At 51.4% G+C, this 22459-nt stretch overlaps 2 protein-coding genes across 6 annotated transcripts; one reads left to right on the forward strand and one right to left on the reverse strand.

The window, feature by feature from the left end:
* The first annotated feature begins 217 nt into the window (after positions 1-217).
* On the forward strand, positions 218-9553 carry PHKG1 (phosphorylase kinase catalytic subunit gamma 1). 2 transcript variants are annotated; one of them, XM_082669455.1, is made up of 10 exons: positions 218-377; positions 2582-2673; positions 3193-3371; positions 3806-3860; positions 6283-6348; positions 6627-6790; positions 7173-7263; positions 7400-7553; positions 7701-7826; positions 8209-9552. In XM_082669455.1, exons 2-10 carry the CDS (start codon positions 2591-2593, stop codon positions 8452-8454), a joined length of 1164 nt encoding a protein of 387 aa, XP_082525581.1. In that variant the 5' UTR covers positions 218-377; positions 2582-2590; the 3' UTR covers positions 8455-9552. The 2 variants fall into 2 exon arrangements, with proteins under 2 accessions (XP_082525581.1, XP_082525582.1); XM_082669456.1 differs by lacking the exons at positions 3193-3371; positions 3806-3860 and having other exon boundaries at positions 8209-9553.
* SUMF2 (sulfatase modifying factor 2) lies at positions 9509-22199 on the reverse strand. 4 transcript variants are annotated; one of them, XM_082669459.1, is made up of 10 exons: positions 22028-22143; positions 19053-19209; positions 16419-16502; positions 15723-15837; positions 15245-15289; positions 14729-14879; positions 13459-13514; positions 11219-11303; positions 10907-11051; positions 9509-9644 (listed from the first exon to the last, which is right to left on the reverse strand). In XM_082669459.1, exons 1-10 carry the CDS (start codon positions 22092-22094, stop codon positions 9560-9562), a joined length of 990 nt encoding a protein of 329 aa, XP_082525585.1. In that variant the 5' UTR covers positions 22095-22143; the 3' UTR covers positions 9509-9559. The 4 variants fall into 4 exon arrangements, with proteins under 4 accessions (XP_082525585.1, XP_082525583.1, XP_082525586.1 ...); XM_082669457.1 differs by having other exon boundaries at positions 14729-15002; XM_082669460.1 differs by lacking the exon at positions 16419-16502 and having other exon boundaries at positions 22028-22199.
* Positions 22200-22459: the final 260 nt, after the last annotated feature.

Below are 22459 nucleotides of genomic sequence, written 5' to 3' on the forward strand. Positions count from 1 at the left end.
CTCCTCTAAGCCTGGAGCTGAGTGAGCTCCACAGGGAAGATGGGTCACCTTGTGCTGTCCTGCCCGCTCCCAGGCCACCGGAGCTTCCCTCACCCTCCACCAGAGGTCACCCCTGCGGAGCCTCGGCCCCGACGCGTGCACTGTCACGCTGGGGCCTTGGCCTGCACCCGAGCTTTGCAGCTGGGGTTTATTTTTGGCACATCAGCCTTCCGTCCTCAAGTAGCAAAGCCTGAAGGAAGAGCAGCAAGATATCCTGTTCTGGCCACAAGCGTCGGCTTGGGACACGCTTCAGCCCTCTGTTGTCCCCTGTCCCCAGGGGGCTCCTGGACCTTTGGGATTCCTGTCACGTTTATTCCAGGGCCTGCGAGGACATAGAGGTGAGTAGCTGTGTGGGGAGCGGAAGAGGCTGTGGCATAGGGAAGACAGAACCCCCCACATCCCTTAGACCCACCTCTCCCTGCTTCTGAAGGTACGTGGGCCCAGAAGCATGGCAGCACTGATTCTCTAAGTTTCAGGGAGGGATGTCATGTTCCAAAAAGGACCAGGCTACCTACTGCTGTTTGGGGACCCTTTCCAAAGGCATCTTGGTAAGGCATGGGGAATGCAGGCAGGGGCAGTGGACAGAGGCGTGAAGTTGGCCCCAGGTTAGGCCTAGAGTAAGGGGATGAGGCAAGATAGACCTCCGCCACCCACCCCAGGAGAGGGAGTGTTGCTGGGGCTTAGTGGGGCCGGTTGTGCCAGGGAACGGGCCCCGACGGGACGGCATCCCGGGCTGGGTCCACATACACCATCTGCGCGGGGAGGGCTGCAGGAAGGGAGAGACCTTTCCTTACCCAGCTTTGGGAGGTGGGGGGAGGAGGGAGAACAGATGCCCCTCGTGGGAACGTTAAGCAGCTTACCAGGAATTGGGCTCGTTTTTATGGGGAACAGACACTCCAGTGCTCAGCTGGGGTTGCTGATGGGGGTGGAGCAGAGACAGCTCCAGAGCCTGCTGCTGGCAGAGGAGACTTGTTATTCTAATCCTTCCTCTGGTAACCAGGCACCCAGCAGTGGGGACACCAGCCTTCCTGGAACAGCCAGCCTGTCCTGAGGCAGCCAGGGCTGCTGCTTGGCTGGTCAGCAAATGGGCCTCTTTGACAGGCCAGACCTTCTTGGACCCAGAAAGGGTGGTGGAAGTGGGACCAGAGGCATCTTTGGCCCTGCTGAGAGGCAGCTCGTGCCCATTTTCTATCTGTCCCTCTTCCTGTTGGTACAGCATTTTCTCCATTCCTCAAATCCTCCGTGTGAGGTAGGAGTTCGTACCCAGTGGCCTCTGTGTTCCTGAAGTAAAGCCAGCCAGCTCCTCTGGGTCTAGGCCTGAGTGTCCTGGCTCCGTTCTGCCCCACACTGCAGCAGGACCACCCAGGGCTCATTGGCCATCGTTAGGTAGGACACAGGGCATTCTGAGGACATGGCCATCCTGCTGGCAGGAACCTGGACCAAAGGGACACCTCCAGCCATTGACTTATATCTACGGAGCAGCACCTGTGACACACCTGCACTGGGCACAGTGGGGAGGGATGGTTGGGATGATCTAGAGATGATCACGGTGGGAAAGAGATGAGAGAACAAGTGATACCAGAGGCTGGGACCAGGACTCACTCATCAAACTCTGCCTCCCTCAGAGCACCTGGCACAGTACTTCTCAGAGTATGAAAGGAAGAAAGGAAGGAGGAAGGAAGGAGGGAGGGAGGGAGGGAGGACGGAAGGAAGGAAGGGTGAAGGAGGGACAGTGATCACAAAAACTAAGGGCAGAATGGGTGAAGCAGCAGCAATGGGAAGCACAGCAAGGCTGTCGCAGAAGGAGGGGTGTTTTCTGGGTAGGACAGTTACAAGTGGGGGAGATAAGGAGAGGTTATGGGAGCAGCATATTTGAAAATGAAACCATGAAGCTTCTCACCTTTTCCAGAAGTGCAGAGAGCAGGCCGAGGAAAAGCAGGACCAGCCACGTCGCCTCAAAGAGGAAAGGAAAGAGCACTTTAATTTGTCCTTTGCAGAGTTTCTCGGTGGTGCTTTCTAAACTCAAGCGTGTGCTGGCCCTGTCAGAACTAACCTTGCAGCCTGGTGGCCCGATTCCTGCCTCGAGCCTGGGCTTGGGCCTGGCTGCCCATCTGTTGCTCCTACCGGGGAGCAACAACTAACAACGAGAACATGCGGGGAGCCACATGGTCACCTGGGGTCACGGGAGCTTACAGCCAGTGGGGAGAAGCAAGTTGGGCTCTTTGCAAAGCTTTTTTAAAAATTCATAAATATTTATTTTGAATATTCACAAGAGGCCAGACCGATGCCAGGAAATACACAGATGAGGGAGAGGGACTTCCCTGGCAGTCCAGCGGTTAAGACTCCGCACTTCCAGTGCAGGGGGCACGGGTTCGATCCCTGGTTCTGCTGGGTGCCTGGTTACCAGAGGAAGGAACTAAGATCCCACATGCTGTGCAGTGCAGCCAAAAAAAAAAAAAAAGGGAGAAATGGTTTCAGCCCTCAAAGAGCACACCCCCCAGGTCAGGAAGGCTGACTGCTTCTTTCTGTTCCCCTCTTTAAGGAGCTGAACATGACCCAGTACAAGACACTGCCAGACTCCCGTTCCGCACAGAGCTTCTATGAGAACTACGAGACCAAGGAGATCCTGGGCAGGTAAAGCCCAGACCTTCCCCATGAAGTTCTGTCCTGGGCTCCGGCCGGCACTGCGGGCGGGATCAATCTCTGCTTGACCCTGAGCACTGACCCCATTTCCATCCTGAAAGCACTGTCCACTTGGAGAAACTCTCAGTTCGGGGTCCTGCCCTCCTGCAGCAGGATGGAGGAAGCGGGTATAAGAGCACCCAGATTAGAGACCTCTCCCAGCCAAGAGCTCCCCAGCTTGGGGCCAGGGTCAGGAATCAGGTGTCAGAGAGAAGCGTATGGCCCTGAGAGGGTACAGCTTCTTCCTCCGTGCCGAGAAAGAGCACTGAACTAGGAGCTAGGAGGCCCCAGAGCAGGCTTCTTCCTCTTGGGCTCCAGGCAAATCACCCTCTCTGTGCCTTCTTCATCTTACCATCCCCCAAAGCTCACAGGGAGTTGGGGGACAAGGCAGGACATATCTGCTGCAGCCTGGATCTGGGCCTCCCCCTGGGGTGAGGGGCCCCGGGGATGATCTGTCCTCTGCACCCCCAGGGGAGTGAGCAGCGTTGTCAGGCGCTGCATCCACAAGCCCACATGCCAGGAGTACGCTGTGAAGATCATCGACGTCACGGGTGGGGGTAGCTTTAGCCCCGAGGAGGTGCAGGAGCTGCGAGAGGCCACGCAGAAGGAGGTGGACATCCTGCGCAAGGTCTCAGGACACCCCAACATCAGTGAGTGATGGCCCCGAGCCGCGGCGCGGTGCCCTGCCATGGGTGTGCTCTGATAACCCAAGCCGGGGAGTGTAGCCCCAGTGCAGGGAGCCAGAAGCACCAGAGTGTCTCCTGCACCCCGAGGCCCTGAAAGCCTAGTGCCCAGAGGCTTGAGGCTCCCAGCTCCACCCTCACTGCTCTCGGGAGTCAGCTCTAAGCCCCCTCTTCCAGCCCCACAGAAGGGGTGACAGGCAGGGCCGGGTGCAGGTGCGGGAATGGGAGTGTGAAGTCCCTGGGTGCCCCCTCCCCTGGTGCGCCTCCTTTGAACACCATCGCGATACCCCTTCCAGCTTCTGAGTCCGGCCACAGCGGCCTTAGTTCCCTTGCCCCCGCCCTCCACTGCCCCCGCCTGGGTTCCTCTGTTGCCTGAGACGAGCGAGCCATTTCCATTTCAGTACAGCTGAAGGACACTTATGAGACCAACACTTTCTTCTTCTTGGTGTTTGATCTGTAAGTACCCAGGCCTGGGGCCTATTGGAGAGGCTTCTATTGTAGTCCCCCACCCAGGGCTTCCTGGAGACGAGCAGCCAGCCCCTCACACTGTGGATGCCAAATAAGGTCACAGACGCTTTAGGCAGACCAGCCCCTGGAGTCAGGCTGCCAGGTTTTAAATCCTGGGTCCGTCACTTATGGGCTGGATGATTTCTGTCAGTATCAGCTTTCCCATCGGTATTGCAGGAGTAATAATGGCACAGTGACTGGCACAATGTAAATGTTAATAAATATGAACTACCATGATGATGACCATGGTGGTCATCCAATACTTATTCTAGACCTTGAGGATACGCAATCCTACTTCATGCACTAATTTTCACAGGGCGTGAACAGAAAGCAATCAAGTCATAAAACACACACAGAGTTATACATATACACATATATGTAAAGCTGAGCGGGGGTCAGAGGGAGTGGGCAGGGAATGCTCTCCAGGAGGTGACCTGAGCAGAGACCTGGATGAAGGAGACCTCTAGCAGAGGGAACAGCCAGAGCAGGGGCCCTGCTGGGTGGGCTTGGCATGTTTGAGGCTTGGCAAGCAAGTCAGGATGGGGGGGAGCAAGCCTGTGGCGATGGCAGGATGCAAGGTCGGTCAGTACCAAAAAGCAGATTATGCAGGCATTTGGGAGGTAAGAATTTTGGAGGGCTGAGAGCAGGAGGGTGATGTGATCTGACTGACTTTTATAAAGGATCCCACTGACTGTAAGGGGCAAGGGTGGAAAGGAGGAAGCCAGCGATATGGGGGCAAGAGGCCCACCAGGGAGACAGGTGGTAGAGATTGTATTTGGGATGTGGTTCAAAGATTGACATCATCGTCGTTGTCATCAGCAGGAGCATCAGCGGCAGCGTGTCACTATTCCCCTGCTTGTGCACCAACAGGGCTATTGAGATGAGCTCCTTGTCACAGGGCCCTCTGCCCCCAGGGACCAGTGGGCCTTTTAGCTGGGAGAGCTTCTGTTTTCCCAGGAAAGGAAAAACGATACTGTCCATCTTACCAGGCTCCAAGCATCAAATTCGAACAACACAAAGTGCTCTGTGAACCGTGCACTCAGACTTCTTACCATTGTTACTGGAAAAGGTTCCCAAGGAAGGGAACTCTCCAGCTCCCATGCCCCCGCTCCATTGGAGTCCTCACTAAAGAACACACACCTCTGTTGCACGAATCATTGTTGGAGAGCTGTCTTGACTTCTCCATACATAACTGCTAATTTAGGGACTAGCTTTGAGAAAATTATTCAAGGCGATTTTGTGTTGCTGGAACACTTCATTTTGTAGCCATACCGAACACGTGCAGTGTTAAGTTTTTCTTGGAGACACAATTTAACTTGGCCTGTGTGTACAGTTCAACCACCAGCTCCAGGAAGGCAGGAGCCTGCTGATGGACCTTGTCGGGGTCCCAGTGTTGACTGGTAAATCTTTTTGCTGCTGCTGCTATTAGTGAGTTCTCCTAGCGTGTTTAAAATGGAATTAAAGTGATCAAAACTGGAGGCACACACTGCCTTTTGGGGACACAGTACCAATCGTGTATGAAACAAGGCTCACTTCTGTAATTTCTGGGTTGCTCCTCAAACAGAACTCAACTCCCCGCCCCACCAGTTAAGTTCAAGGATTTTCTTGCCTCCCTCAGATACTGGCCAGAATTCTTCCCTTGGGCCCTGCTTTTCCTGGAGGGGCAGGCAGGATGCACCTTTCCTATTTAACCAAAGGAGACTTTCCTAGGACCCCTCCAGACTCGCCCAGCTCTAGCTGTCTCAACTCGGTTCGGTGGCACTGTCCCGTAGAGCCCTTGGGGGCAGCTCAAATGTCTCTAACCTTTGAAGAAGTTGCTTGGGGAAGCTATTTTTAATGCTGCCCCAAATTGCCCTTCAGGGTATAACTAGATGATTCTAGCAGAAACCTCTTTCTAGATCATCCCAAGTGAGAAAATGGAACCGCAATTCTTAATCCTGAGAAATCCTAAAATAGGTAAAACTGCTCTTCCATCACTACTGTTGCTTCTCTTTGTTCCTGGGAAAAATCAGGATACTCCTGTCCTTCTGATCTGGGTCTGGGGCCTTGTGCCAGTGGCTCAAGTTCCCTCCCCCCTCCCAACCCTGATTTTGACCCTGTTGGATCCCAGTCCATGCTGTCACTCCCACACATGGGGGGACCTTCGCACGGGTGCCATCCCCCAGCCCCCAGTCTCCCTTGTTCTTCTTTCAACCTTCCGAGACAGCCTCTCCACTCACTTCCCTAGCTCCTCCCCACAGACCTTGGTCCTTTGTGGAGAGCAGCCCACTTTGCCCCTGGAGGTGTTAGGGTGGGTAACAGTTTTCTGGGAGCAGGGTAAGGAGGGGGTAGCCTTGGGGCACATCCAGCTACAAACCCTCTGTCCCCACAGGATGAAGAGAGGGGAGCTCTTTGATTACCTCACTGAGAAGGTCACCCTGAGTGAGAAGGAAACCAGGTGAGGGTCCACTTGCCCCTCTCCCTACTTCTGGCCTGAGTCCCTGGCTTAGGCACTGAGGTCTTGGAGGAGGCGTGGCATGCACCCGTCTGGGTCGGCAGTGTGCTCCGCTGGCTTTGGTGGCCTCCTTTCCTCCTTGACTCAGCCAGGGTAGGCCTGGCCTGTCTTGAGTCCTCCCTCACTCGCAGTCCAGCTGGCTTACGGGCTTTGGTGTCCCTGCCTGTTACCTGACCCTGCAGAGTAGCAGATGAAAGTAACCTGTTCCTGTCCCACCCCAGAAAGATCATGAGAACCCTGCTGGAGGTGATCTTCACCTTGCACAAACTCAACATCGTGCATCGGGATCTGAAACCTGAGAACATCCTCCTGGATGATGACATGAATATCAAGCTCACAGACTTTGGCTTTTCCTGCCAGCTGAAGCCAGGAGAGAAGCTGCGAGGTCCGGTAACATGGCCTTGGCCCATGTCAGGGGCTCAGGCTCTCTCCTCAGCTCTCCTAGGAACAGAGGTTGCCTGGGTTTCCCCCACAAAGTAAAAATCCTACCATTTCAGGGCTGGGTGTTTCTTCCCCGGACTGGGCTGAGCCAGGTTCCCACTGCCTGCATTCCAGGCCAGGATAGCTAGAAGTGACCAGGCCACTGACGGTGCCCCATCGGGTGGCCACAGGACCCAGCACCCTGGCCCTGCCCTTGGCCCTGGGCCAGGCCCATGTTCAGAGAGTCCCAGCCCAGCCACCACTTCAGTTCCTTCTCCATTGTCTCTTTGGGCTTTCCTCTTCCAAGTGCCTCTGCTGACCTCTTCCGATGGAAACTGTCCCTGCAGAGGTCTGCGGGACCCCCAGTTACCTGGCCCCTGAGATCATCGAGTGCTCCATGGATGATGCCCACCCTGGCTATGGGAAGGAGGTGGACATGTGAGTGTGTTGGGGGGAGGGAGGTGACCTGTAGGGACAGGGATGCCCCCATGGCTGGGAGCCCCTGGCTGGGGAGGAGGGCACGGTGGGAGCTACAGCTGGCCCGCCTGCCTTCCTCCCCGCTGCCCGCTGCCAGGTGGAGCACGGGGGTCATCATGTACACGCTGCTGGCCGGCTCCCCACCCTTCTGGCACCGCAAGCAGATGCTGATGTTGAGGATGATCATGAGTGGCAACTACCAGTTTGGCTCACCAGAATGGGATGATTACTCGGACACTGTGAAGGACTTGGTGAGAGGAAAGGCCTCCTGGCTCGGGGTTCAGGCGAGGGGCACGTACAGTGGGGAGAGGGGAGTGTACCGTGCATGCCACGGGTTGGAGGCCCTGCCAGGAGGGACCCCCCCCATAGACGTCTTCCGTTCTGTCTCGTTCTCTCAGGTCTCCCGCTTCTTGGTGGTGAGTCCCAAAGGCCGCTGTTCGGCAGAAGAGGCCTTAGCGCATCCCTTCTTCCAGCAGTACAAGGTGGAGGAAGTGCGTCACTTCAGCCCCCGGGGGAAGTTCAAGGTACTTAAGCTCGCCTGCCACTCAGGGCCCCGGGGTAGGTGCCACAGGCCCCTGAAGTCGAAGCTCCAGGTGCCCTTCTTGGGGACTCCTTACGCCCACGGGGTTTCCAGAGCACCCGCCCTTCTTCTCCCGCCCAGCCCTGTGATGGTTGCAGCTCAACTTCTGGCTTCTGGCTCCGACAGCCTTAAGCCCTGCGCCTGCTGTTCGGGTGGGAATGGGGGTAACGGGGGCGGGGGGAGGGCAGGCGGGAACGCTAGGACAGGCCCAGCGGAAACCACACAAGCCTTCGTGGCAAACAAGCTCAGGGCCTGCCGTCACGGACCGGACCGGCAAGGAAACAGGCCGCGGGGCGGGTCCAGCTCTCAGGCCAGGCCCTCCGCAGGTGATCGCCCTGACGGTGCTGGCTTCCGTGCGGATCTACTACCAGTACCGCCGGGTGAAGCCTGTGACCCGGGAGATCGTGATCCGAGACCCCTATGCCCTCCGGCCCCTGCGGCGACTCATCGACGCCTACGCTTTCCGGCTCTATGGCCACTGGGTAAAGAAGGGGCAGCAGCAGAACCGGGCAGCGCTCTTCGAGAACACACCCAAGGCTGTGCTCCTCTCCCTGGCTGAGGAGGTCTACTGACGGGCAGGCCGGCAGGCCAGGTGGGACGGGGGCCAGGCCGGGAGGAGAAGCCACCGATATGGAGGGCACAGGAGTGAGAGCGGGTGCAGGCCTCTGTCCAGAGGGGGCACTTGGCCCCAGCCACTCTCCCCTCTTGGAGGCGTCACGCGGTGGTCAGTGCAGTTGGAGCCAGGCCCACGGAGTGGGTGGTCCAGAACCCACTGTGGTCCAGAACCACCAGAAGCACCCTGCCTCTCCACAGCCCAGCTATATACCACCATGTCCGCTTGTCCTCACGGGAGGCCCACAGTTACTGACACTCGGTGCACCGCCTTTAGGGTCCCAGGGTGAGGATGAAAGAGAACAGTCTGAGAATCGCAATCACAGGAGATTTTACTGACCTCACAAAGTCCAGTGACGGCACGGGAGCAGGTTCTTCTCTGGGGCCATGTTTTTAGAGGCACAGGGCAGCCCTTACATAATTAATAATAGAAAGGAAAGCTTCTGCTGTTTGTCTTTGTGGAGTATTATTCACTCTGTGCCTCCCGTGATACACAGTTGCGCCTGGTAAATCTGTCGTTCTCCTAGACCCTTTTAAGACTGACAGTGTGCTTTAAAGAGCCCACAGAACTGCATTTCACATACGGTGGAAACTAGGTTCCCTCGGAGGTGCATGAAACCCCACAAATAAGGCAAATGAAGGAATCATTTTCCTTCTACAGCAACTTGCTGGGAAAACAAGGAGACCTGGGGAAATTCTGCCTTGAGCAAACAATGTCAGGTCCCCGGGTCAGACAGTAAGAAAGTTGGAGGGAGCAGATTTAAAATATTTTCACAAACCGCCTTTCAGACCACTGCACCCCAAATGTTTTGAGTATGTGGCCCCCATACGGTCAGTATTTGACCTCTAAGAGAAACGTCCGGCTCCTGGACACAATCAGTAAGTTGGGCCCCTTCTCCAGGAGACAGTGGTGCCCCTCCGTGGAGGTCAGGGTCCTTTCCTGCCCGGGGGAGAGGTGTCTGCCACAGGGAGGGGGGAGGGGATGGACGCAGTCCCGAGTTTGGCTGTGTTTGGCATGTGGCCAGGGAGTGCCACGGGGGACTCTCTTCATCTCTGTGTGGCTGCTCACAGCTCCCCAGGTGGTCGGCCTGCACTGGAAGCACAGCGGAAGCCTAGGTTGTCTGAGGCTGAATCTGGAGTATTGCCCATTCTGCCACCAGAGAAGGGGAGAGAGAATGGACATTTGTTGAGAAAGGGACCCAGGGCCTTACCCAACTCTCCTGCTCCAGCTCCCAGGGCCTGCTGTGGTCTGGGGCGCCTGGGGACTGGTGGGGGGGGCATACACAGTCTGGTGTGTGAGGGTAGGGCCTGAGGGTGTGCCATTCCTGGGGGAAGGGGGTAAGAAGGGACCTTGGGTGGAGGAAGTGAGGGTGGTCCTGAGAGACTGAACTGGAAGGAAGGAAAGGCCACAAGTAATAACTTCGACTGTCGGTAGTTTAGAATAACTCAGCCAAAAAAAGCCTGTCGGCAAGAAGTGAGACTATCATAGCACCAATCGGTACCTCACACTTTCCAGAGAAGTTTCACACGTATTCCTTCATTTGCCATTTCCCTTACTGCTTTGGAAGGTGTGTTTTGTTCACCATCTCACAGACCCAGAGTCAGACACTAGAAAGATTTAAATGTCTTGCCCAAGGCCAACCACTGCTTTAGTGGCACAACAGAATCAGTGGCAAACCCAGTTTCCTGGTCCCCAGGCCAATACTTTCTCCACTACTTTGTCCTAAAGAAAAAGGTGAGGAAAATCCAGGGGCTCAGTGTATCAAAGAAACGCCTGCAAACCTGACACCCTGAGGCCACAGGAACAGTGGCTTCTCGACAGTCCTTCCGGAACCCAGGAGCAGGAGGAGTTGCAGGGAGATTAACCAAAATAAATCCACAGATGAACAAGGTGGAGGGTCCTAGAAGGGGACTCGGGAGCCGGGGACTCCACCATTCAGGTGCCACCACTAGCCATCTGTGTGAAATGAGCAGGCTCCAGGACCTCCCTGAGCCTAGTTTTTCTTGATTGTAAGACAAAACGGTTGTAGAAAATGACTTTTCATGTGCACACTCGTTGGAAGAGTCAATGTTTCCATGACCCCTGGCCATGACCTATCGATGTGGCCATTCCACTTCCCTCTCTCTGCAAGCCTAGCTCGGAGGACAAGAGGGGAAACCACATAATTAAGATGCTGGACACAGAGTCTGCCTTGGGGCTGACAGCTGGCAGGAAAAGGCACCAGCAGTCCCGGGCTCTTGGCTTTCTATGGCAAGTGTGGCTTGCTTTCTCTTCTGTACCCACAGCCCCCAGTGGAGGGGGAGGCACGGCAGCGGCGGCCACGCCAGATCTGGTGCCACCTGTGCTCTGGGAGACCAGGACCCAGACCCTCAGGACCCAGACCCTCAGCCCCCAGCTACTGAGCCCCTCACCTGGTGGTGACCCGGGCCCGGTGATTGGCAGAGCCATCGGCCGTGTCGATCCAGGACGCCCCCCGGAGGACACGCATGTCCTGGTCGGCAGGCTGGTATGGTGACGCTGTCCACTCCCACACGTTGCCCACGAGGTCAAAGAGCCCTGAAGCACAGCGGCGGGTCTGGCCCAGGCTGGGGAGCGCCACCCGATGGCCCTGGGGAGCTAATGCTTCCCTGTGCTGCTTCTCTCCACCTCACTTTTCAGGCAGGACCATCCCACCAGCCGAGCTGTGAACGCTGACATGACAGCAACCCGACGAGCAATCTTACCGTAGTTGTTCTGTGGGGGGAAAGCGTTCACCGGGGAGACTCCGTGGAAGCCATCCTCAGCCTTGTCGCCCTTGGGGAACTTTCCCTGAGGGAGGGAGAAATTTAGGCTCAAAGATTTACCATCCCGTCCCAAGGCAGCTGCTCCCACCTGCCCAGAGGAGCTTAAACCAAGGCCATCTTGCGGTATCCTCTGCGGTAGGGGAAGGGCACGGGGCAGTGACCCTAGGTTCCCACCCTGAGCTCCCTAACTAGCTGCCTCGTGTCCTCTACTATGATCTCCTGGCTGGATTAGGAAATGTGTCGTTTCCCCTGTGTCCACACCAGCCTGCCCCACTCCCACTTTCTCGACTTCCTCCCCATGTGCCTTGAGAAGAAAGGCTCTGCCTCCCCTCCTCCATGACCGGCACCCGTCTCCTCAGGAACGAGACGCTCATCCTGTGCTCCCCTGTACCATCACTTTCCCTTCTATCACCAGCAGGCTTAACTCTCCCTCATCTGCTCTGACCCTGCCTTCCTCACCTCCTGCTTTTTACCGCCAACATTCTGGAAAAGTAACCTGTATTTGCTGACGCATTTTGTTCAACTTGTTCATTCTGTTTCTCATTGAAATTGGAGTTCAGCTGCCCCTGCTCTATGGGGGCTGATCTTATGAAAGGGAAGATGAAGGGGCTACAATTTACTCATCGCCAACTATGTGCTAGGGCTGCTACATCTGTTTTTAATCCTGACCAGGTTGTGAGGCAAGTATTTTCTCCCTTTAAAAAGCTAGCCACTGGGACTTCCCTGGTGGTGTAGTGGTTAAGAATCCACCTGCCAATGCAGGGGACACGGGTTTGAGCCCTGATCCGGGAAGATCTCACATGCTACGGTGCAGCTAAGCCTGTGTGCCACAACTACTGAGTCTGCACTCTAGAGCCCACAAGCCACAACTACTGAGCCCATGTGCCACAACTACTGAAGCCTGCACTCCTAGAGCCCATGCACCACAACAAGAGAAGCCACTGCAATGAGGAGCCCGCGCACCGCAACGATGACCCAATGCAGCCAAAAAAAAGCTAGCAACTGAGACTCAAAACAGTTAATTTAACAAAGATCCCATGGTGAATAAGTCAGATAAGACTTTTTGCAAAGCTCTGATCCCAAGATCATCTAAAAGGTCAGTCTACCCCTGAGGCCCTTTTCAAGGCTTCACCCTAAAATGCTGGTGCTGGGCTCCCCTCATGCTGCAGAGTCCCCTTGGGGGATGTCATTCCTGCCTACAGTGTACGCTGTTGACTCCAAACCAGTTGCTCTGACCCAGACCTCTGTCCTAAGCTCCAAACTCATACTTTCAACCTCTTACTGAGCATATCCATGACCCAAAGGCAGCTTAAGCTAGGCTGATCCTAAACTGACCAAGTTCTATCCCTCTGACCCCCAACACGCATATTATCTATTCTGGATAATGGTCACACCAGCACCCTCTTGCCCAAGCTTGGATTCATGCTTGAGTCCTTCTCTCTTCCACTCCTCCATGTTTGGCGAAGTACCAAACCCTGTCTCTCCTCTCAGGCAGGCGTCTCCCACCTGGCTTCCTCTCGATTTCACTTCCACTTCATGCAAGTGTTCACATCCCTGGGCCATGGCTGCAGCCTCGGATTCAGAGACCTCCTGCAGCTCTACTTCATTTGATCCCACACAAATTTTCAACAATCAGCATCCCCCAAATCAAAATGATGTTGTCGCTCCCCTGTTTCAAGACCTCTGTCGGCTCCCCACTGCCTGGAGGGTAAAATCTAAAACCACATCTTGGCACCCCTGGTCCTTCATAATCTGCCTCCAATCCACTGCCTACTTCATCTCCTATACCTCCTGTTTCCCTGTGTGCTAGCCTCTCCGAGTCTGGCATGTCTCTGAACACACAGCACTCTTTCCTTATCCACTGCTGACATGCATGTTGTTTCCTCCACTTTTCTCATGGCAAACTCCGGTTCAGTCAGCTCAAATGGCATGTTCACTGTGAAGTCACGCCCTGCTCTTGCAGCACAAGAGAGCACACTCCCAGCACACCCCCCAGCACACGCTGCACATCTTCACTATATAGCCCCACCACGTTGTCTTCTGCTTTACCCCTTTACCAGCTTTCAGTTCCATTACAACACGAAGGCCTCTGAGTCCCACAGCCTAACACAGTGTCTAGCCCACAGCAGGTCTCAATCAACACTCTGAGAAGGGACAGGAGTGAGGAACGTGTGTCTTACCTGCCACAGGTTGGTGCGGTTTGGCTGGAACTCGTTTCCCCAGGGGTAAACCTGACCTGCCAGGAGGGCAAGGAGACAGCGGAGGAGGGAGAGGTGAGGAGTTGGGGAAGAAGGGAAAGGTAGAAAGAGCGAGGCAACCGAAAGGAAGTGATGAGAACAGAAGAATAAGATTACTTACTTTTACTTCCCACGCCCCTCCCTTCCACTCACAGTATTGCACTCGGAGGCCCTGGCTTCTGATTTGCTCCAGGACAGGACAATTCTAGGTGTGGTTCTGACCAATGTCATTCTGCAAACTATTTGTTACCAGCTCATGCTGGGATAAGTACAGAAATTGAGAGTAAGCATGGAGAAACTTGTTCTTTAGACTTAGACTGGATAAATGAACAAGCAACCTCATTTATCACATTAATAACTTTGACTATTGGTATAGCCAGTGTTCATTCAAAGACTGTGTAGAGGTGTTGAATATGGGAAATTGCTATTTCACTCTAACTTTCTGTTTAGCTAGGATTGCAAACTAACAAAGTTATAAACAAATAGCAATGTTATATTAATCCCTATACAGCTATGGAAAAGGTATACAGTATAGGTAATCCTTTTCTTTTTCCCTATGCTATGTTGTTCTGATTATACTTATTGAAATGGAACTTGTCTGTAGACTCTCCAATAATTAAAAAAATGTCTGTTTTTTTCATTTCATTTTCCAGTTACTAATTTTTACGCTATTTTATGGAAGTATTGGTCTGAGATGGATTAGAAATAACACCAACAACTGGTCCATCACTACACAGTGTAAGAAGCACTGCTCGGGGCTTCCCTGGTGGTGCAGTGGTTAAGAATCCGCCTGCCAATGCAGGGGACATGGGTTCGAGCCCTGGTCCGGGAAGATCCCACATGCCACGGAACAACTAAGCCCGTGCGCCACAAAGACTGAGCCTTTACTCTAGAGCCTGTGAGCCAGAACTACTGAGCCCGTGTGCTGCAACTACCAAAGCCCGCGCGCCTGGAGCCCATGCTCCGCAACAAGAGAAGCCACCGTAATGAGAAACCCACGCACCGCAACGAAGAGTAGCCCCCACTCACTGCAACTAGAGAAAACCTGTGCACAGCAACAAAGACCCAATGCAGCCAAAAATAAATAAATAAAATAAAATTTAAAAAAGAAGCACTGCTCTAGGGAGCACAAACCTATCCCACCCTTTAAAGCCCCCCATGCAAGGTAGGATGGGGAGAAAGAATAAAGGGAAATCGCTTGGCATCTCTATACCCTTCAAGCCCCCTCGGGCAGCAAACTCCCACTCTTCTTCAATGGGCAGCCGTTTCCCCCGCCAAGCACAGTAGGCACGGGCATCATTCCAGCTCACGTGTACCACTGGGAGCTCCAGTTTCTCTCGGATGCCAGAGCCAGGACCTGCAGGCTGATAGCCAGGATGAAGTGAGACAAGCTTCTGGGAGCTCGTGGAAGTCTGAGGAAGGCTAGGCTTAGGGTGCCTGAGTTCAACTTTTACCACAGATGGAGCAAGGAAGTGGGAAGAGAGAGCCTGGTGAGTGAGGAGAGGTCCAGAGTCAGAAAGAAGGACTAAACATGAGACGAAAGGGAGAAATGGGATGGGCCAGGGGTAAAAGGATTAGGGCAGAGAAAACAGGGTGGCTTGGCTGCTTCTCTAAAATTTCTCTGTCATCCTTTTAAACTCAGTATTTCTAGATGGGCAAGGGTCTAGGGAAGCCAGGCCTCCCAAGAGTCAACAGGGGGAGAAAACAAAGTAGAGGAACCAACCCTTACCTGCCTCCAGAATGCCCTTTCCACTGGAAGCCACCAGAGGAGAGACTGCAAAAAGGAAGGAACATGACTAAAAAGATGCTCTGACCCAGCGAGGGCACCTTCCTGACTGACACCCAGTAGGCAAAGCAGAGACTTCAGGCTGAGACTCAGGTGGTCCAAGTGAGGCTGTGTCCAAAATCTCACCACCCGTATTGGAGGGAGGCTTCTCAAGAGGTTCTCTTGCTGGTCCAGGGAGTATACTGAACGCTGTGTATGTCTGCATCTTTACAGAGTCTCTCTATACAGAAACCAGCACAGGGTGAACTTCCTGGGAGTGTGTGTTCATCTGACTCTTCCAGCGTGGGTCTCTCTTGCTTCCTCCCTGCCTCTGGTTCTCAGGTTTGATTCTCTACTGTGGCCCAGGGGACCCCAGATCCCACAGGATTCTCTGTCTAGGTCCCACTCCCATCCCCTCAGCTGCAAACCTAGGTTCTCTTACCTGCATTTTCTGGGTTGCTTTGTTTCTAAGCTCATCAGAGACAAGGTCCTCGAAGACAAAGCTCCACCCAAACACCTCAGCCTCTGTCTGGTACTTTTTCTCCCTGACAAACTCCCTGAAAAGAGATGTTTCATACGGTTTAGTTAATAGGGTTCTGTGCTCCACCCTCACCCTCTCCTGTTCCAGAAAACCTCATACACCCTTATCCTATTAGTCACACATCACAGAATTTTCATGAACTACAAGGAATTCACCTGAGAGCCTGAGCAGATTTTCTTTTAAAATCTGTTGCTGTGTGTGCAGTTCACAAACAGGAGAATTCACTCTTTTTGGTGTATAGTTTTGTGAGTTGTGACAAAGCACGTAGTCACTATCACAATCAAGATACAGAGCAGCAGTTCCATCAACCACCCCCCAAAATTCCCCTGTGCCTCTGCAACCACGGATCTGTTGTTTGTCTCTATAGTTTGGCCTTTCCCAGAATATACATTCACATAAATTGAATAATACAGTAGTATGTAGTGGGGGGCGGTCTGGCTTCTTTCACTTAGCATACTGCTTCCAAGATTCATCCCTGTTCCTTTTTTTTTTTTTTTTTTTTGCAGTTTGTTGCCTTTCATTGCTGAGTAGTATTTCATTGGATGTATAGGCCATATTTTGTTTATCCATTCACCAGTTGCAGGTCATCTGGGTTACCTCCAGTTTTTGGAGATAATAAAGCTGCTGAGAAGATTCAAGGGTGGGAATGGGTCTCTCTTCGGAAAGGTCTTCGTCACATACCTAATGTCACAACAATCACAGGAGGGAGGCAGAACAGGGGTTATTATCTCCCTCTAACAGATGAGGGAGATTGAGTCAAACAAAAATGACTTGCCGAGATTTTAGAATGGATTTTCATATAGTTGGGTATGGCTGAGCAAATTTCAGCAAGCAGATTTCCAGGGTAAGATGGATTGTTTTCACTGGGCTAAGTGTACTCCATCTGTGCTAGACCTCTGATATGAGAAGACATCGTTCACCCATCAAAGGGACATTGAGAATGGAGGAGGAGATGAGATTTGGTAGCAACAGCTATTTACCAACCTCTGCCACCTGAACGGTTTGAGACTCTTTTACCAGAGAGGCGAAGACAGATTATGGGTTCTAAGCAAAGTTTAGGGGCTTCCTAGAGGTGACGTTATATTTCCATAATATAAAAGGTCAATTTAAAATATGAAAGAATGCATCTAGGGCTTCCCTGGTGGCACAGTGGTTAAGAATCCGCCTGCCAATGCAGGGAACACGGGTTCGAGCCCTGGTCCGGGAAGATCCCACATGCTGCGGAGCAACTAAGGCCGTGTGCCACAACTACTGAGCCTGCGCTCTAAAGCCCGCAAGCCACAACTACTGAAGCCCGCGTGCCTAGAGCCTGTGCTCCGCAACAAGAAAAGCCACCGCAATGAGAAGCCTACGCAATGAAGAGTAGCTCCCGCTGGCCACAACTAGAGAAAGTCTACACGCAGCAACGAAGACCCAACACAGTCAAAAATAAATAAATAAAATTAAATTAAAAAAAAAAAGAATGCATCTACCTAGCTAGCTATTTCTGGTTGTCATGATGCGGTGCAAGCCTGATCAGAAGTGATTTCTCCTTTGATTTTAATAACTTTCCTGTTTAAAAATATTTTTTTAAAGCATATATAACATCATATTATAGAAAAACAAGGAAACAGAGGTAGGTAAAAAGAAAAAAACTAAAATCATCCATTATCATACCAACTAAGATATACCTGTCCATATTCTCTCCCCCTTCACCCCACAGGCAAGGATTTTTAAATAGCTTTCAGAAGGTGCTTCCTGTAATCATTTTCCTTTGGAAGTTACAAAAACATGAGCAGAATCCGTCACCTAATGCCACGTTGCATCTTCCAGGTCTTTCTTAATGCATATACATTCTATACATATAGTTTTAAAAAATGGGATCATACCCTATTTAGTATTTTGTAACCTACTTTCTTCACTTAACACTTCAGAACTATCTCTTTTTGACAACAGGATTTTTAAGGGCTGCTAAATAGTCTGTTATATTGATACAATATGTTTAAGTAAGTGATCCTAAAGTTGTTAACATTTGTTTACAAGATGACATTGTAAATGTATTAGCATTGTATCAATAGCTAAACGTTTTTTAGCTAAATGTTTTTGGGCAACTTTTAATTCTTCAAGACAAATCCCTAGAGGTGGAAGCAATGAGTCAAAAGGCCTGAGGAGTATACTGACAATCCTTATGCTTATTTCAGCCTGTGTCTCCTGAATCAAATTTTCCCCAAAACTTTTTATCCTGAAAAGTTTTAAGTCCACAAATGTAACATTAAAGTCATTTCTCACATTTGCTTTATTGTCTTCCCATCCCCTCCTCTTCCTTTCCCTCTCCTCCCTATATACTCCCTCCTCTACCATTTGAAGGTAGTTATAGGTATGTCCTGGATCATTTTCTACTTTAACCTACCCAAAACATCACCTTGGGGACACTGACGCAGCTCAACATGGCTTCTTAGATTAAGCTGGAACCAAAATGTTTGATTCTGGAAACAATGCCATTTCCCCAAGTAAATGTAAAGGGAATTTAAGGGACTCTCAGCTACTATGACCCTTCTCCCAATTCCTTCTCCCCTGTTGCAGAGGTTTCTGTTGAGTGTCTGACTTCTGCCCATATTTCTCAGTGCTATGCCCAGTGCGCTGGACAATCCACTGGCTCAAGAGTCTGAGGATCTCAGTTCCAGGCCCAGCTCTGCCACTAATATCTGGACTTCAGATATATATATATATATATATATATATATATATATATATATATATATATATATATATTTTTTTTTTTTTTTTTTTTAATTTTGGCTGCGTTGGGTCTTCGTTGCTGCACGCGGGCTTTCTCTAGTTGTGATGAGCAGGGGCTACTCTTCGTTGTGGTGCACGGGCTTCTCATTGCAGTGGCTTCTCTTTGTTGCGGAGCATGGGCTCTCGGCGTGAGGGCTTAAGTAGTTGTGGCTCGTGGGCTCTAGAGCACAGGCTCAGAAGTTGTGGCGCACGGGCTTAGTTGCTCTGCGGCATGTGGGATCTTCCCAGACCAGGGATCGAACCCGTGTCCCCTGCATTGGCAGGCAGATTCTTAACCACTGTGCCACTAGGGAAGTCCCTGGACTTCAGATTCTTCATCTTAAAAACGTAGATAACACTTATCTCACTGTACCATTGCAAAGATGATATGTGGTAGTGAACAAGCTAATCTCCTTTTAAATATTATGAAGATTAGAATAGCCTTTACTTCTCCTGGAAGAACACTGGATGTACCTGAAGTCTTTGTTGGTGACAGGAAATATGTCGATGGCAAAGGGTTTTACCATCACCTCCCGGACAGGTCCTTCACCATCTCTGCCATCTGGTGAATTCGTTCCCATCTGGAATCTCCCACCTGGTAGCTGGACCATGTTGGTCATCTGCCCATTCCCTGCAGAGAAAAAAAGAGTCTAATATATATAAAAGAAGTGGCAATATTTGGATCATATGTAAAACTCATAATGCTATAATGAAAAAAACAATGGAAGCTTAAAAAATTTGGCTTTAGGACTTCCCTGGTGGCAAAGTGGTTAAGAATCTGCCTGCCATTGCAGGGAACATGGGTTCGAGCCCTGGTCTGGGAAGATCCCACATGCTGCAGAGCAACTAAGCCTGTGTGCCACAACTACTGAGCCTGCACTCTAGAGCCCGCAAGCCACAACTACTGAACCCTTGTGCCACAACTACTGAAGCCCACACGCCTACAACCCGTGCTCCCCAACAAGAGAAGCCACTGCAATGAGAAGCCCACACACCACAATGAAGAGTAGCCCGCGCTTGCTGCAACTATAGAAAGACCGCGTGCAGCAACGAAGACCCAACGCAGCCAAAATTAAATAAATAAATTTATTTTTAAAAAAAATTTTGGCTTTAAATTCTTGTTCTGTCACTTAATTTGCTGGGTGACCTTGGGCAAATTACTTAGTCTGGATTTCAATTTCTTCATCTACAAAATGGGGATAATATCTAACTCAAATGCATGGCTGTATTAAAATAATGTGTGAAATGTTTAGCACATGGTAGGTTTTCTTTCTTTTTTTAAAAAATTAATTTTGTTTGCCCCGGGTCTTAGTTGCGGCATGCAAACTCTTAGTTGTGGCATACATGTGGGATCTAGTTCCCTTACCAAGGATCAAACCCAGGCCCCCTGAATTGGGAGCACAGTCTTTTTTTTTTTTTTTAATTTTATTTATTTATTATTTTTGGCTGCGTTGGGTCTTCGTTGCTGTGCACGGGTTTTCTCTAGTTGCGGTCAGCGGGGGTTACTCTTTGTTGTGGTGCGCAGGCTTCTTATTGCGGTGGCTTCTCTTGTTGCAGAGCACGGGCCCTAGGTGCATGGGCTTCAGTAGTTGCAGCACACAGGCTCAGTAGTTGTGGCTCACAGGCTCCAGAGCGCAGGCTCAGTAGTTATGGCACACGGGCTTAGGTGCTCCGTGGCATGTGGGATCTTCCCAGACCAGGGCTCGAACCTGTGTTTCCTGCATTGGCAGGCGGATTCTTAACCACTGCGCCACCAGGGAAGTCATCAGGAGCCCAGAGTCTTAACCACTGGACCACCAGGTAAGTCCCAGTAGGTTTTCAACAAATGTTTAGTTCCTTTCCTTACCTCTCTATTCTTCTGCACGACAACCTTTTGTCCCAGCGAGATAAATCTAGACACTATACTCTGAAACACATCTATCAACTTTCTACCCATACTACTGCGCATGTTTCTCTGACTCTTCCTTTTCACTCGTTTGAACTCTTATCAATTCGTAATGATTTTCACCATTATATCATATGCTCCAGAAAGAAAAGAACTACATCTGTTGCCAGTGTATCCCTGGCACCTAGCACAAGTGCACAATAATTATCATCAAATGACTGAATGAACTGCTTTACACTTCCTGTTTGGATACCTCCAAAAATCATAGAATTAAAAGGATCTTTATTTCAACCCCCTCATATGACAGGGGAAAACCAAAACCCAAAAGGGAAATGACTTAAAGAGCTATTTTACAGGAGAACCCCGGGTCTCCTTACTTCCAGGTCAGTGCTATTTTCAAAAGGTCACACTTCTCTGGCTTGACATACTATTTTGTTATGTTTCTACCTAACAGTGTCTAAGTACTATAATTTCTCTAAAGGCAGAGTCCTCATCTTTTCATGTTCCCCAGTATCCCATCTTTGCCCCTTTTCTCATTCTCATTCTGACACACTCACACATGATTTCGTCCACTTTAAGGGGGGTGAGCGTTGGAATAAAGAAAGCAGGAAATTCTCAGATTAAAAGGGAGTTAAGAAACAACACACAGAGACTTCCCTGGTGGCGCAATGGTTAAGAATCTGCCTGCCAATGCAGCGCGACAGGTTCGATCCCTGATCTAGGAAGATCTCACATGCCGCATAGCAACTAAGCATGTGCGCCACAACTACTAAACCTGTGCTCTACAGTCCTTGAGCCACAGCCACTAAGCCTGCGTGCCACAACTACTGAAGGCCATGAGCCTAGAGCCCGTGCTCCACAACAAGAGAAGCCACCGCAATGAAAAGCTGGGACACCCGCTCGCGGCAACTAAAGCCCACGCGCAGCAATGAAGACCCAACACAGCCAAAACAAAACAAAACACACACACACACTAACAATATATTAATTTTATTCAGACACTAATTCAACTAGTAAACTATAATTTTAAAACATTTACAGTAGGTGAACTTGAACACTAACTGGATGTTTAATGGTGTTAAGGAGTACGGTTAATGTTTTAGGTGGGAAAGTGAGTGATACTTTTTTTTCCCGTGACTTCTTGTCTTTTTGGCTATTCAAGTTAAATATTGAGGAATAAAATTGTATCCTGCCTCGATTCACTCCAAAATGAATTTCCCAGGGGAAGGAGAAAGTGGGAAGAGTCCCAAAGAAGCAAGGTTAAAGCCATAAATTGGCAACCGTTTAAACTAGGCAACGGGTACGTGGTGGACGGGAGAGGATCGTTTTATTCTTTTTTTATGCTCAAAAGATTCCAGAATAAGTTAAAACTATAGAAGAAGTGAGATACACCTCGCCAAGTTGGCCGCCTCTGGGAGGCACCTCCGGCCGCTGCAAGATAGCGCAGGACGCTGGCAGACCGGCCATCGTCTCTTTCCCCGCAGGGGCCGAGCGCCCCACCCTTTTTCTCCTGCCTCCATGGACGAAAGGCGCCAGGGGCAGTTGGGCAGGCCAGCACACTGACCTAGTTCGAGCCACGGGCCGCAGAGGAGGGACAGCAGAGTCAGCAGCGGCGACAGCGAGGTGCCCATGCCGAGAACACGACCCCTGGAGCCCCACGAGGAGACGCGCCACCGTGCGGGTCCTCTGCGCACGCGCTCCGCGCGCATCACGTCGGCGGCCGTGCCCTGCGCGCGCGTGCGCACTACTCCTCTACGCGGCCCCACCTAGAAATCAGTCCTGGGGCCGAAGCTCCAGTGTTGCCGGGCCAGGTAATTAAGTCAATTTTCTCGGCGTTGGGGTCGAGAGACCCTGCCATTCCAGAAGCCCCTTCTTTAGCTTGTGAACATTTGGACGGACTGATTTCCTTCCCTTTTGTGCCCTGGAGTACCACCGCAAGATCACAGAAAAGGCTTCAACTTCCAATTTATTGTACGCTCACTGTAGGCAACTGCGA

The sequence above is a fragment of the Grampus griseus genome (assembly GCF_964374135.1).
Source record: "Grampus griseus genome assembly, chromosome: 14".
Lineage (NCBI taxonomy): Eukaryota > Metazoa > Chordata > Mammalia > Artiodactyla > Delphinidae > Grampus > Grampus griseus.